At 41.3% G+C, this 14126-nt stretch overlaps 2 protein-coding genes across 2 annotated transcripts in view; one reads left to right on the top strand and one right to left on the bottom strand.

Moving 5' to 3' along the window:
* SUGCT (succinyl-CoA:glutarate-CoA transferase) overlaps positions 1-4618 on the bottom strand; it is a gene marked incomplete at both ends in the record, with an annotated part of 354974 nt that extends 350356 nt beyond the window's left edge. Inside the window, 3 exons of the mRNA XM_082046307.1 lie at positions 200-273; positions 368-419; positions 4450-4618. Of these exons, the coding sequence (XP_081902433.1) occupies positions 200-273; positions 368-419; positions 4450-4618 (295 nt within the window). The remainder of the gene's footprint in view (positions 1-199; positions 274-367; positions 420-4449) is intronic.
* Positions 4619-7672: 3054 nt separating this feature from the next.
* On the top strand, positions 7673-13376 carry MPLKIP (M-phase specific PLK1 interacting protein). The gene is made up of 2 exons (XM_082047159.1): positions 7673-8128; positions 12750-13376. The coding sequence occupies exons 1-2, from the start codon at positions 7769-7771 to the stop codon at positions 12951-12953; spliced, it is 564 nt and encodes a 187-aa protein (XP_081903285.1). The 5' UTR covers positions 7673-7768; the 3' UTR covers positions 12954-13376.
* Positions 13377-14126: the final 750 nt, after the last annotated feature.

Below are 14126 nucleotides of genomic sequence, written 5' to 3'. Positions count from 1 at the left end.
TATCTCAACCCACAAGCCTTTATCTTTTCTCTCTCCTGTCCAGTTGAAGAGGGGAGTGATAGAGCTGCTTTTGTCTTTCTAAATATTTCTAAATGTTTTCCATCTTGCATTCACAGTCATGTATGACTTAAAATACACAAACAACTATTTGTTAAACTACTCCACATTCTTGTAAAAAATAGACAAATAAACACCTTACCTGGTCTTTCCACTTTTATAACTTCAGCTCCTAGATCTCCTAAATTCATTGTGGCAAAGGGCCCTGCAAGCACCCTGTCATATTAAAAAAAAAAATATCATTTTCTTAGTTTTTCCTATCAGAATATTTGCATCTAGACAGACCATTCCAAACAGACAAAACACAAACCTTGTTAAATCAAGAATTTTCACACCATCCAATGGCTTTACTTTACTAGCACCTGACAAGAAACAGAAAACATTAACTTACTCTTGAACTTTTTAGTTTTGTAGGATATGTTTCTCATTGGTAGTCTGAAACAGTTTTTTATTACACACTCCCATCATCCTGCCTCACCTCCCTCCCCAAATAAAAGATCATAAAACTTTCTGCCCGGTTAGGTTATTAGGAGTGCATTACATTAGTAAAGCCTTGCAAAGTTGGAAAACCTGACAGTTAACATTGCAGAATCTATTCTAAACACCTAGAAATTCTACAATAAAACTATTTTTAGAGATTTTTTTTCTATGTGCCTTCCACAAACACTGACATAGCTTTTAAAAACTAAACTGAAGGAAGATCCAATAAAAGCATAGCAAGCAACATCACAATGATAGAATAAAACTAATGGTTAGCAGACCAATGTGAAGCACAGTATCCTCACAAAGCATTTTGACCTGTGTAGGCCCATGCACTTGCATCGCACACAAAAAAATAATATCTGCATTTCAAAAAAAGAGGCTACAAAACTGAAGACAGAACGTAGAACCCAAGGAAATACTCATTCTGTCTTTAACTTTCAATGGCAGTTTCACACAGAAGACAACTATGAGGAAATCATGATGCTTTCCTCCTTTCCCTCAGCCTTTCCAACCTGACTAGCTCTAAGAAATAGCAGTGGCAACAAGCATCACAGTCAGAGCAAGCAGTCCAGACCACAGGTTTGCCAACCCTGGCTTCACTGACCTCAGATAAGGAAGTTATCTTCTGCTAACTCAGTGTACTATTTAATTGCAGGCTGGGGATGCAGACACTTCACCACCCTGTGTGGATGGTAATTTCTTTACTATTTAGAAGATGGTCTCATACCATGCACACACACAAAAAGCCACCTGGCCAATAACAGCACAAATATTACACAATACTAACTTGTGGTAAGCACCACTTTTTGGTGTTTCTCTAAGTAAAACATGCCTGGGGGAGGACAAAACCCCAATGAATTCAAGCACAGACTTCCTCATAGAACAGGAAGAAGACATGAACAACAGTCCCCCAAAGTGTGCAGGACAGTGTGGTACATCTCCAGTCATACAGCAGTAAATGCCTGTGTCACCTGCTCCACACTTCTTCCATCAGACCTGAGCCACCCTTCAGTCACCTCCATAATTCTCCCTCCCACCTTACATAGATATGGTAAGAAGGAGATTAATAGACACATAATAATAAATACATACAATAATAAAAAAGCTACAGAGATACAAAGCAGCACTGGGACTTCAAGGATTCTGCCAAAAGCACTGTACAATGAGAACACTTGCATCCCATTCTTCATCTTCAAGACAATTTCCTCAATTATCACCTATCACTCCAGAGGGACTTGACTTTAACAGGTCGTGGTTTAAATACAATATGCAGACCAAGCAGTACGTTGAAAATGTGCCTATATAGGGACTGGCCATGTATTTTGCAGATTTCAAAGCCTTTATGAAAGCCCAGGCTGACACCTCTCTTCAATGCTGCATGGCCTCAGCGAAATTTCCAGGTGCTAGAAAATACTCGTGCTCTTGCCAAGTAAACACCACAGATTCTCCAGCATAACCTCAATTTCATCAAGTTAGCTCTGTTTGAGCAAACACTTAAGCATATGCTTGTCTGTTAAGGAGCTGAGTGCACCATTTGCTTCACAATGGTATTACTCTGTGTTTACAGAAAATATGTAAACAACAGCTTTACTGAAGAGCACAGCTCCCTAAAAAACTAAAATACACATATAATTATAGTTAACAAAATGGTCCATTTTCCTTTTTTTTCCACACCTTTTAAAGCTGCACTCTCTTACTCGATACTTATTCTCCTCCTGAGACAACATTACTTAGTGTTACTTAACTCTCACACTACCGGAACAGCAGCAGCTTTTACAGAGCCAACAGTTCTCTACCTGTGGATAAGTGAGTTGCAGGAATTCATACAGATATTTCCCAAAGAAGCCTATAAAGTGTTAAGATCAGCTTGCCAATATGCATTTATGCATAACTAAGCCTGATTAATCCTTACTAATTACCGTATCACTCATATTATGGTAAGATCTAACACTCCATTTAGGGATTAGAACTCTTCTATAGTTGGAAGAGGAGAGAATAACTGTTGTTTCAGAGGCAAACAGACCATTGTGATTTTTTTAATGCCAATAAATAACTCTGATGTTCACAACAATGAAAAAATGCAAGAAAGAGGAGCTATCAAAAGCTTGCTTTTGAAATTCTGAGGAAAAAAAACAGACCTGTTAGTCTCTTCAAACTAGAAGAGCATTGATATTCAAAACCAAAAACTTGTAGGACCTAGATATGCATTCCCACAAGACATTAATTTGCTGAAACAATTACAATAGAAAGCCTTTTGATTCTCAGAGAAACAGCTGTTCTAGTACACTGACCCTGAGTACCAAAGTGCTACCAACTGCTTATTGCCAGAACTAAAACAAACAAAACCACACCACAAACAAACAGAAGAGATCAGAATTTATCAGTATTGACCACAAGCATCTCCTACTTTTTTTTCCTTTCCTTGCTAGCCTCTATCAGGCACATAACCAAAGTTAAATTTTTCCCACAAAGTGTTTTTTGTTGGAATTCTGGCTCAATACTCCAAGAATCTCTAACATGCAAACTCACGTTTTCTCTTGTATTTTTGCTTTTAATTATTCCAGTAACTTGATGACTGATAGAAAAATCCACTCTCCTATCTCTAACTATATTCTATGTTCTTTATTCCCATTATGTATCTACTGTAAATAAGAGAGCCATGTGTATCTTTTATAAATAACTTTGATGAAGAATAAATAGAGCCATTCACTCTCAGTATGATTTAAACTCTTTAGTTAAGCTCAGTAGGTTGTTCCAAGGTTGCTTTAATGTAATAATGAGTAACCAACCAACAGAGAGAACATTCTATAGAACAGAAACCAATTTTCATATCATACTCCCAAAAAAAGCTTTCCTTTATACTGGTAAGTCACAGAAGAGGGCACTGAGAAGAGAGCTTATTAGTACATTTAATTTGCATTGTTATAAAAATAATAAAAGTAAGGAGATTCCATTCTAATTACATCCAATTCCAGACAAGATCACTCCTTAAGTGTAATATCTCTACTGTGATTGCACAATCAATATTTTTTAGTTCATACATGCAGCAAGTCGTGATCAAGTCCAACACTAGCATGGATTAATTCACTATCAATAGGAACTCTCCAACCAGGGACACACTTGGTACGTTTATCTTGCAAAAGAGAATCCCAAACTTCCTCTGATTCTAATGCAACTGTTATTTTTTTTTTCCAAGTTACTAAATAACAGAGAAATGTGGGAGCCAGAGGAAAGTGACTATGTTGCAGCTTGGTTTTATTTTTTTAATAATTTTAATTTTATAATTTAATAATTAAATTATACATTATATATTTTTATATATAATTAAACTTAATAATTTGTTGGGGTTTTTTTTTAAGCGGAAGAAAAGAGACGAGTATATGAAGTTAAGAGTTTCTGCAACCTTTGGAAAACTCAGGCCTAGGAGCGGACAGCGGGCACTTTTCCCGCCGTCAGCCGGAGCGGCCCGGGGAGCTGCCCCGCCGCAGGCGCAGCAGAGCTGCCGGCAGCGCTGCCGTGCAAAGTCCATCGCAGCCCCGCGGAGAGAGGAGCCGCAGGCCGAGGCTACACAAGCGTCGCGACCCCGTTCGCCACCTCACCCACCGCCCCAGGCCCCGCAGCGCCAGGGAAGGGGGACAACAGCGCCCGTAGCGGGCTCAGCACCCGGCAGGACGCAGCTCCGTTCCCCTCCACACACACGCCGCAGCGCGGAGCTGCGAGAGAGCGGCAGCAGGAGCCATCCCTCAGGTGTTTAACGCCCCTCCCGCTCCAGCCCCGCCAGCCAAGTGACCCCAACCCCTGCCCAAGCCGCGTGTGGCACCGCCTCAGAGCCCCGGCGGGACCTAACGGGCAACGGCGCTCAGCGAGGTGAGGGAGAGAAGGCTGAGGAGGAAGGCGCGGCGCGGCTACCTGCCGGCGGAGCGCCTCCGCCCCGCGCCCCACCGCCGTTGCTAGCGAAGGCGGCTCTCAGAGCTCCGGGGCAGCGTTGCGAGGCGCTACAGCCGGCAGCTGCGGGGCACGGGCTCCCCCACAGCCCGCCACAGAGGCAGCGCCTTCTTCCCAGCCCGGCGCGCAGCATCTTCGCGCCCCGTCACCCGCTGCTCGAAGCAACGCCGAGCGCCTCAGCGAGCGTCGCGAAAAGGTGCGCGCCCCGCCACACCGCGCAAGCGCAGCTCCGCACCGCCCCTTCCCGCCTCCCGCACCCGGGGGAGCGTTAAATTGTTCCCGGGTTGGAGCAGTGCGCCGGCGCTGTCCCTGGGTTTTCCCGCCATGAGTTGTAGGGCTGCGGTCAGTTGTCGTGTTCCTTCCTCAGCGGCGGAGGTGCGGGTTGTTTCTCCGATAAAGTAGTCCCCGTTAAAAGGGTGGCTCTGCTGCTTTTCTTAGCGTGCAGGACGCAGGTAGCTGGACTTCACAAATAGGGAGGTGTCTTGCAGATGTTGGTAGAGGTAATTACAGTTCCTGTGTAAAAACCTCAGTATTTATATTAAGCAGGTGAAGTTTGGTTTTGCTGCGATGTCTAAGTCTAGAGAAACCAAACGGTTGACAACTATAAACTTGTTCTTCCAGTTCGGTGTACAGGCTGTGACATAAAATATTGCCAAGATGGAATAAAAGTTAAATAACCCTACAAGGTTTTTCTGTACTTACAAGGTAAGCAGCTGTGCTGGACCATTACATCATTAAATTCCCTCACTGGCACAAGGTAGATCCCTTACCGAATTTTGGCTGCCTTGAAGGTGCAATATTACTTACACTACAAGCTATATCTTCAGTTGTATATAGCTATGGAAGGGTTAGCTTGAATCTTTAAGCAATTCTTCCTTGAGCTAAGTACTATCAGACTATTTTTAGTTCATGCTGGGACAGAGCAGAAGGCTTGTTATAGGAACACCATGGTGTCTGCTTTCTCTGTAATAGGATAAAAAAGTCTGAATAGAGGTTCAGCATTTATTTATGAGAAATATACTGTGAGGATAAGACGACAACTGCATCTCAAGAACATCTGAAAGTTCTGGCTGCTTGGAAACGTGCATTACGAATAGCGCAGTCTGAAGAAGCATTGTATGTCAGCCTGAACGCAGAGGAAGAACACAGAGAAAATCTTCTACATGACATTTGTTGACTGGATATGCTACTTGTCATGAAAAGTGTGACATAGATGCTTAAAATCCTAGAAGCAATTAGGATTTGTCAACAAGAAGAAATTAATCAGCAAAACTATCCCAGTATAACTCAACATATGTGTAACAATATGTGTTTCTAATTTGTTTGGTGTGAAAATTAAATTAAATTAAGATGGCCTTTTCTGGAATAAGTCTGATCAGACAAATTGATACTTACATTGATAAACTCTCTTGTGTAGACATGGCATTCCACTGTGTGCATAATATATACAAAACTGGCCTTCTAGAGAAGATAAAACAGTAAAGGATTAACAAAAAAAAATTAAGTGAGCGGGTTTAGTATCTTTGCATTTTATAATTGCAAGCATATTGCCCCATTTTTCATGGGAGATTGTAAAACATAGTGGAGATCTGAGTTCACAGAGAATATAAAGTTAGTTATCACCATTGGGGAAAAAAAGAAAAACAAAAACAACAACAACCCGCACACAAAGAAAACCCAATGAAACAACAACTGTTTAAAACCAAAGAAACGCAAGACTTAGCATACAAAGCATAGAAACATCCTGCTTATTTTATTGGCTAACGTTTGTCCGCTGCTGTTCTGAAAGCCCTTTTTAACTTCATACATTGCAATGTCCTAAAACAGGGTACTACTTTGTTGCCCTGATGGATATTTTAAAAAACTCTTTACTATTCTTTTGCTGAGCTATTGAGGATTTGCACTAACATAGCTGAGAACAGAGAAGGAATTCTAATAAATGAAGTTGTTAAATTGAGTTTATGTTGCTAAATAAGACATTTTCCTCCAAGAGAGCATTTTCCAATGTATGTGTAGGTCTCATTGCCTGCGCTACCACTCTACTGATGAATTGCTGACCGTTCAAACTGATTTTTTAAAAATTTTCTATTACTCTTTAAATACGTCATTGTATGTGTTTTCAGTTGGGACTGCTATAATGTATGTCGTTTTAGGAGGCTCATATATTAAAAGACTACACAAGAAAGGAGTACAAATAAGCGTACCTGAAGTGCCGTGAAATGTGAGGCAAATAGTTGCTTTGCTTTACAACAGTTGACTTTTTTGATACTTATCAGCTGTAATAAAGTGGGCTGATAAATACCTGCTGTTACTTACAACTACATGGAGCACACAAACACCAGGTTTTATCACTACGCCTTACAATTTGAGCTAATAGGCATAGCTGCTACACACCTTCTAAGACTGTCTTATTTCTGATTCTTCCTCTTCGGCTTGAAAATGCACAAAATTCCTCATAGTCAGCGTGACAAATTGCTGTTTAAGGCTGACGAGCCGGCCACCGGCTCTCCTGCCCCACCTGTTTCAGGGTGCAGCCGCCGCGGGGACCGGCTCTCGGGAACTGCTGGAGAGGGTCCAGCGCAGGGCAGCAAAGATGAAGGGGGTGGAGCATCTCCCTTATGAAGAAAGGCTGAGGGAGCTGGGGCTCTTTAGCTTGGAGAAGAGGAGACTGAGGGGTGACCTCATTAATGGTTATAAATACGTAAAAGGTGAGTGTCACGAGGATGGAGCCAGGCTCTTCTCGGTGATAACCAGTGATAAGGGGCAATGGGTATAAACTGGAACGTAGGAGGTTCAATTTAAATTTGAGAAGAAACTTCTTCTCAGTGAGGGTGACAGAGCACTGGAACAGGCTGCCCAGGGAGGTTGCGGAGTCTCCTTCTCTGGAGACATTCAAAACCCACCTGGACACCTTCCTGGGCAACCTCATCTGGGTGTTCCTGCTCCGGCAGGGGGATTGGACTGGATGATCTTTTGGGGTCCCTTCCAATCCCTGACATTCTGTGATTCTGTGTGAACCAGCGGGAAACGCTCCCGCGGAGGTCGGAGCCGTTCTCGGGGCCGGGCCCGCGGTGAAACCGCGCAGGTGCCGTTGCCAGCCGAGCGACCCTCGTCTCGCCCTCCCCCGCCCGGAACGCTTTGAGCCCGGAACCTTCCGTCCGTGTGGCGGGGAAAGGAGGACCGAGAAAACGCCGGGAGCGACGTCGCCCCGCCGAGGCGGCTGCTGGGGAACGCCGTTGCGCAGGTTTTTTTCCTCTCCGCCATCGCCTCGCCGGTCCTGGCCATGTACCGGCAGAGCTTTCGCCCCCCGACGCCTCCGTACGCGGCCGGCGGCTTCCGGAGCCCTCCCGCCGGCGGAGGCCCTATGCCGCCCTCCCCGCGGGGCTACGGGAGCCCCCACCACACGCCGCCCTACGGCCACCGGCCTGGGCCTTACGGTGGCGGCCACTCGCCCCGAGGCCACGGTTTCCACGGCGGCGGCGGGCGGTTCGGGAGCCTGTCGCAGGGCGCGCATACCCCGCGCAGGCCGCACAGCGTCAGCCCCCGGTACCCGGCTCCCTACGGCGGCAAATCCCCGGCTGGAGCTCCCCAGCACCCGCAGCAGCACAAGCGCTCGCCCGGGGGCTTCCAGAGGCACCACCAGGTATGGGGTAGGGCGGTGAGGGACACAGGCCTGCGCCTCCGCACAGCGGGGCGGGAGGGGGGAGCTGCTGCTGCGGTGCGGGGCCCTCAGTCCGCCGGGGAGAGCACGCCCAGGGCTTGTGGCCAGGCGCAGCATCCGTCCCCGCCACCGCGATTTTCAGGGGAGAGAGAGACTTGCACCGCGCTGGGCAGCATCTGACTTCCCCCGGTAGAGAGGATGGAGAGCCCCCAGTTCAGGCAGCTGTGTGATGAGGAAAGGGGTTGGGGCCCGTGCCTGGCTGAAGCCTGTTGTGAAGACACAAGGACTCGCAAGAGTGTAGTTTTCTTCCTTTTTCATATTCTGGTGTGTGAAAGTAGAGAGAAAATTAATTACCACCTGAAACTGCAGCAGACCTCTTTTGTCTGGACGTATCTCCCTTTGATCAGGTGTTTGTTTGTTGTTTCTTTTTTTTTTTTTTAACACAGTGGTAGAGTGCTGTGTGGTTTTACTTTACCTGTGTTGTCTTACATCATGAAAACGGACCTATGCACACACAGAGCCTTCTGGGACATGAGTAGAGAAGAGGAGTACTCTACTAAGGAGAGTTAAGCTGAGTCTCCTTCAAGCAGAAATTACAGCATCTGTTGAAATAAGAGAGTATCATTTTAAAGTCTTTGTATTGCGCTGAAAGATTTTATTTTTATAAAGTAGTTTTTCCAAGAGCTGTCAATAACAGGTTCTGTGAGTTATGCTTTTTTCAGGTGGTTTAGTTAGGGTATGTGACTGGCAGTGCAGATAGGGATGACAGTTCTCAAGGTGATACCAACTTTACGTACATAGGTGGCTTTATGCAATATTATGGAAACCTTAAAAGTGTAACAGATGACATGCAGTACAGTCAAGAAAATTTTCAGGTGCTCTTACTGACACTTTAAGGATTAAAGTGTAATAATGAAGTCAAGTTTTAGTAGAGATTAGTAAAATAATAAATATGCTTACACTGCATGGTCATATTTCCATTCAAAAATAGTCTTTGGATACTTTATTATGATGCAGATAACTGCCTTACAGGAATCTCGTAGTTGCTGGAAGGGGATCATTATGAACTTTGTTTTCTTCAGCACAACAGCAAAGGCTCTCCCAGTGTGGAAGCTTAACCTCTGTACATGTTCAAGAGGCAAAGGGTGTGGGATTTCTGCTGCAGATTCACCAATGTCTAGACATTTTCCTCTTGAAAATTGTTCTTTGGGTATTCAGTTGTTTTTTGAAAGCGTGCCTTAAATTAACTGAGCAGAAAAATATGCAGGAATGCGTAAGCCTCTAGTTTTATTCAGTTATTCAGTTTATTTATTCAGTTTATTCAGTTTATTTATTCAGTTTATTCAGTTTATTCAGTTTCATGTCAGCCAGGAACAGTGTCATAGGCTCCATCCTTGGTGCTAAATAAGAAGCCTGACATAAAGAAAGTACAAGTTTGAATCCAGCCACAGACTGGCACAACATTTTACCTTCTCCCCTTTCCTTCTGCAGACCTTGTGAGTAGTTTAGCAGCATTGACCTGATGTTGATGCTTTGTAAGACTAGAAAGACATCATATGTCTGTAGCTTTGCGTGGAACTAAGGTAATGTGTGTGTACGTTTACCTGTATAAACACAGGTTATTTTGCCTGGGAGGGCAATAGAGGCAGTCACAGAGGGAGGAGGTCTCATAAATTGCGAGTCCCTGTTTTCTTTGATATGAGCAGCAAGAATGAGGCAACCTACTCATATGAGCAACCTACTCATGAGGCCTTGAGTAGGTTCAGGTAGAGGGATTTTTTTGTATGTCCTTAAACGTTTTCTTCTGAGGTATGTGGATTGTTTCCATCTCTTCTGTAGACACTATTTTTAAGAGACTGCAGGACTTTTGAAATTTATGATGTAACTGTCACCTCTGAGGTGAAAATCTTAAGCAACCCTTTAAAATCTCATCAGGAAACCCAAAACCATTTTATATTTACTTCAGAATGTGTTATTAGTATTCCGTGCTCATTTTGTGTTTGCAGACTTTCATTTCTTGAGAAGAACAGAAAACTTAAAACATAGTAAGCTTGATTTTTCTGAAATGGCTGAGTTAACCTTTATGTAGCAAGTACTTTACGGAGCTTTCCATTTTTTCCAGAAATGTATCTGCTTTAGATTTTACAAAAATGTTTGTTGTAGCTCTTCAATATCTCCTTTCAAAATTCACTTAGCGGAAGTGTTTCCTTTCTACACTCAGCAGGAGTTAGTGAACTGGCTAGTAGCAGTAGCTACATAGTAGTGATAGGTTGAAAATTGTTGCAGAAAGTAAAAAAAAAAATCGTGTGAAATGGTATAATCCTGATTTCTGTGTTTCTCTTATCTGCCAGCAGCTGAAATTACATCAGGTGAAGAAAGCTGATAAAGGGAGCGATTGTCCCCATTTTCAAGGCAGTGTTACCACATTCAGTAACATGCTGATAGCACCAAAATATTTTTTTTCTATTTTAGAGAGAGATTTGTTATCTGAAAAAAAAAATATTGAGAATAAATTGTTTCTTTAAGGAAAGTTTAGTGTGAAAAGGCTATTGGCACCAGTGACGGTAAAATATAAAGGTTTTTTTAAGATATCTTTGGCATCAAACAGTTTCTCTTGCACACAATGGTTTCACTTGCACCAGGCTGTTTTCCTTTTCCACAGGCCTATATAATGTGAATAATCACATTTTGATTTTTTTTTTAACACTTACTGAAGGCCATTAATCTTGTATTACATAATAATAATTTCCTAGATTTCAAACCTGCAAAAATGTCTGTGTTACTGATGGTCTGCATTATGTTGTAGTGAAATTTAATATTATAAAATAAATTAATCCAAAAGATTCTTACTATTTAACTTTTTCTTTTTTTCTGTTACTGAATACTGCAGATCATTAGGTCATTTCAGCTCTGAGTGCTACAGATTAGGCATAATATTAAATGAACTCCACACTCAAACTGTTTTACAATGTCAAAGTGACACGGTCTTCTTTAAACACAGTGTTTTAGAGAGTCTGGATTTTTTTAAGTTTTGAAGATAGAATGTACTGTGTACTACTGCTTTTCTACTAAATGTGAGAGCTTAAAGAACATTAATGTCACTTTTGTTAGTGTATATTGACTTACTCTAGGAAACTTCTTGTCCCTTACAAAGTTTTTAGCTGTGTTGTGAAGTGATTTCTCTGACCTTTTCCCTTATGGTTTTGATGCAATCATAAAGTAATTTTCTACCTTTTAGTAATTTTTCTGTTTCAAGATCATTATCTTAGCTGCATAACCTAATTGTACGATGAATTATTAGAAACAAACGCCCTGCAAATAAGGCATGGACGTTCCCACATTTGGTTGTGTGTCTATTATCATCAAGCTTTAGGAGTTCTAGGAAAATACTTACTGAGGCCACAGGAGCAGCTCCTGCCACAGCACACTTTCAGAAACAGGTTCAAGACCCAGCAGTTTTCAGTGGAATTGGTTTCTCTGGTGAAGCGTAGGGATCTTCACTATATGGCCCGGTTTCTCAGTTTTACCCAGAAATTGTTTCACGTGATCTATTGGCAGAGATTCTGTAGGGCTTATTAGTCAAATTCAGATACCATCATTGCTGGACCAAAAAGCTGGAGGAGTGGGGAAAGCAGCCTTTAATCAGTGCTTTTATCCTCCTTTACAAAGTCAGAGGCTGGTCATCAGCCTCAAGGAATCCTGTTCATCTAATTGCACAGAATGAAACAGATGTTTTTGGAGACTAACTTGTGTATCTGTAGTATAAGTTTTTTAGCTTAAAACAAATGAATTTAAAGGAATATAGCTTTAGACAAGACCTCACTTTTTAGGTAAATTAATCTATGGAAAAGGAAAAATGGATAATGCTGACAGGAGAAAATGGTTATAGTGATTTACTTTGTGTCGTAGCGCTCTTCAAATTGCAGAAGTGCAGCAGGTTTGCAGAAGCAATTGTGGTGATCCTTGATCTTTAAAAAAATGAAATATTAAAAGTTCCTTACAAATGGTTCTTCTTTCAGGCAATATTTGGTTAATCACTGATTACCATCCAGATTGTGTATCAAATAAAATAATCTATTCTCAAATTTGACAGAACAATTGCTTGGTTAAAACAGGGTGTTTTTCCCAGTAAGTTCTTCAGGTCATTTGTAGCTAGTTGCCTTATATAATGCTGGGGTCAAGCTATAAGTACTTAATACCTGACTTCTGCTCTTGTAAACATTATCAACTCTTCCTCAGCCTTTAACTCCCTGTTTTGTTATTCAGCTTTTGAGTTAGACATGTCCTTGACTTAGTCAGCTTATGAAAAATAGCATGAGAAGCTTTTCTGTAGTTATGTGCCAGAGTGACATAAACAAGTATTTTGGAAAAGACTGGTGAAGACTTTTTTTTCTTATGCTGGTAAACAATCACTCATTACTAAAAGTGTAATAAAGTTAATATTTTCTGAGAAAGATGCAGGTAAGGAGTTGTAATTATCATCAATAATCAGCTTCAAAGCTTTCCTACATTAGAAAGAAACTATATATATATATATATATATTTTTTTTTAGTTTGAATTAGTCTATTAAATGTTTCTTTACCTGATGGTTTTCTTCCAAAGGGATCACCCAGGACATCTACTCCATTTGGTACAGCGCATGGCAGAGAGAAAAGAGTGTCTAATGATGTGGAAAACTATTACAGACCTTCAATGCTTGAGGACCCATGGGCTGGCCTAGAGCCAGTTTCTGTTACAGACATAAACCAACAATACAGCAGTGAGCAAACAACATATACTGGTAAAAAAGGGAGGTATTTCAGCTAACACTTTTTAAGGCCAAATAAGTCCATCCCGTCAGGAAAACTTTGGGACAGAATCTTTATACTTACACAAGATGAACAATAATCAAGACCTTAGGTGATGCTTTTATTTTATCATATGTCCACCCTTTTATCCTACTTTTTTTTTATCGCATTGGATATTTTTATGTATGGGAGGGAAAAGAAGTGGTAGGAAAACGTACATTTCTGGCTACGTGGAAGTGCCTACCAGCTTTGAAGAACAAAGTGTTCTTTAATCACCAGCGACCGATTTGTGACTGTTAAAACAGGTTTTCATATATTTACCTCTTCCATGTGAGTTTGTTAGCCTTTTATTGTAAACTCCTTTAGGAAATGGTATTTTTTTATGTTTCAGCGTTTTTAGAATGAAGTAACTTGGAAAGAAAATAAAGTTTTGTAAATCCTTGTTTTGTAATGTATAAGGATTATTTTAGGACTTTTGTTAAGGTGTGCACACTAACACAAATAGTACTAGTGAAATTAGGTGACTTCTGTAAATGTACTTGTATGCTGTAGTTAACCTCTGATTTTGTGCATAGTGTTTTTTGTTAATTATAGCATAACATGAAGTTGAAGAGTTACTTTTAGCCATCTCAGGAAACAAATGTATTGTCTGTGGAAAGTTTAATTTGTTGAACCAGCTCTTGAGTCATAAAAAGATTTCTGTAATCATTTTCATTTGTCTTAGAAAAAAAAACTTATTTGAAACAAAATTAGACATTTCTGGATTATAGTAACAGGTCTGTTCAGTGGTAATTTGAGTCTAAGGAGCACATAAAACATCAAGTTTAAATAAACGCAGATGTACTTTCTGGATCCACCTGTTAGAATAGCATAGAGTGAATGAAAGTGTGTATACAATTGACATTAGTACATGCATAGCATTTTTTTTTTTTTAATCTGCACAAGATTTTTCCGTTTTCTTTTAATTACTTTTTATTTTTACCTATGGCAGGTATCTTTGCTTGGAGAAGTCTTGCTTTGTATGCGTGCATGCTATGTTTTTATACTGAAGAGGAAAACAAAGAGGTTTTTTTAAAGCTTGTCTGTATGTGGAAGATCCATTCTTAAATCCAGTAGCTAATATTGTAATCTAGAATAAATAACAAATAGTTCCAGGTGCAGGCATGCTCTTAACATGCCATGTTAAACCTGC

This window comes from Streptopelia decaocto (genome assembly GCF_964273445.1).
Source record: "Streptopelia decaocto genome assembly, chromosome: 2".
Classification (NCBI taxonomy): Eukaryota; Metazoa; Chordata; class Aves; order Columbiformes; family Columbidae; genus Streptopelia; species Streptopelia decaocto.
Note: the sequence above shows the minus strand (reverse complement) of the source record. Positions and strands in the feature narration are given on the sequence as shown.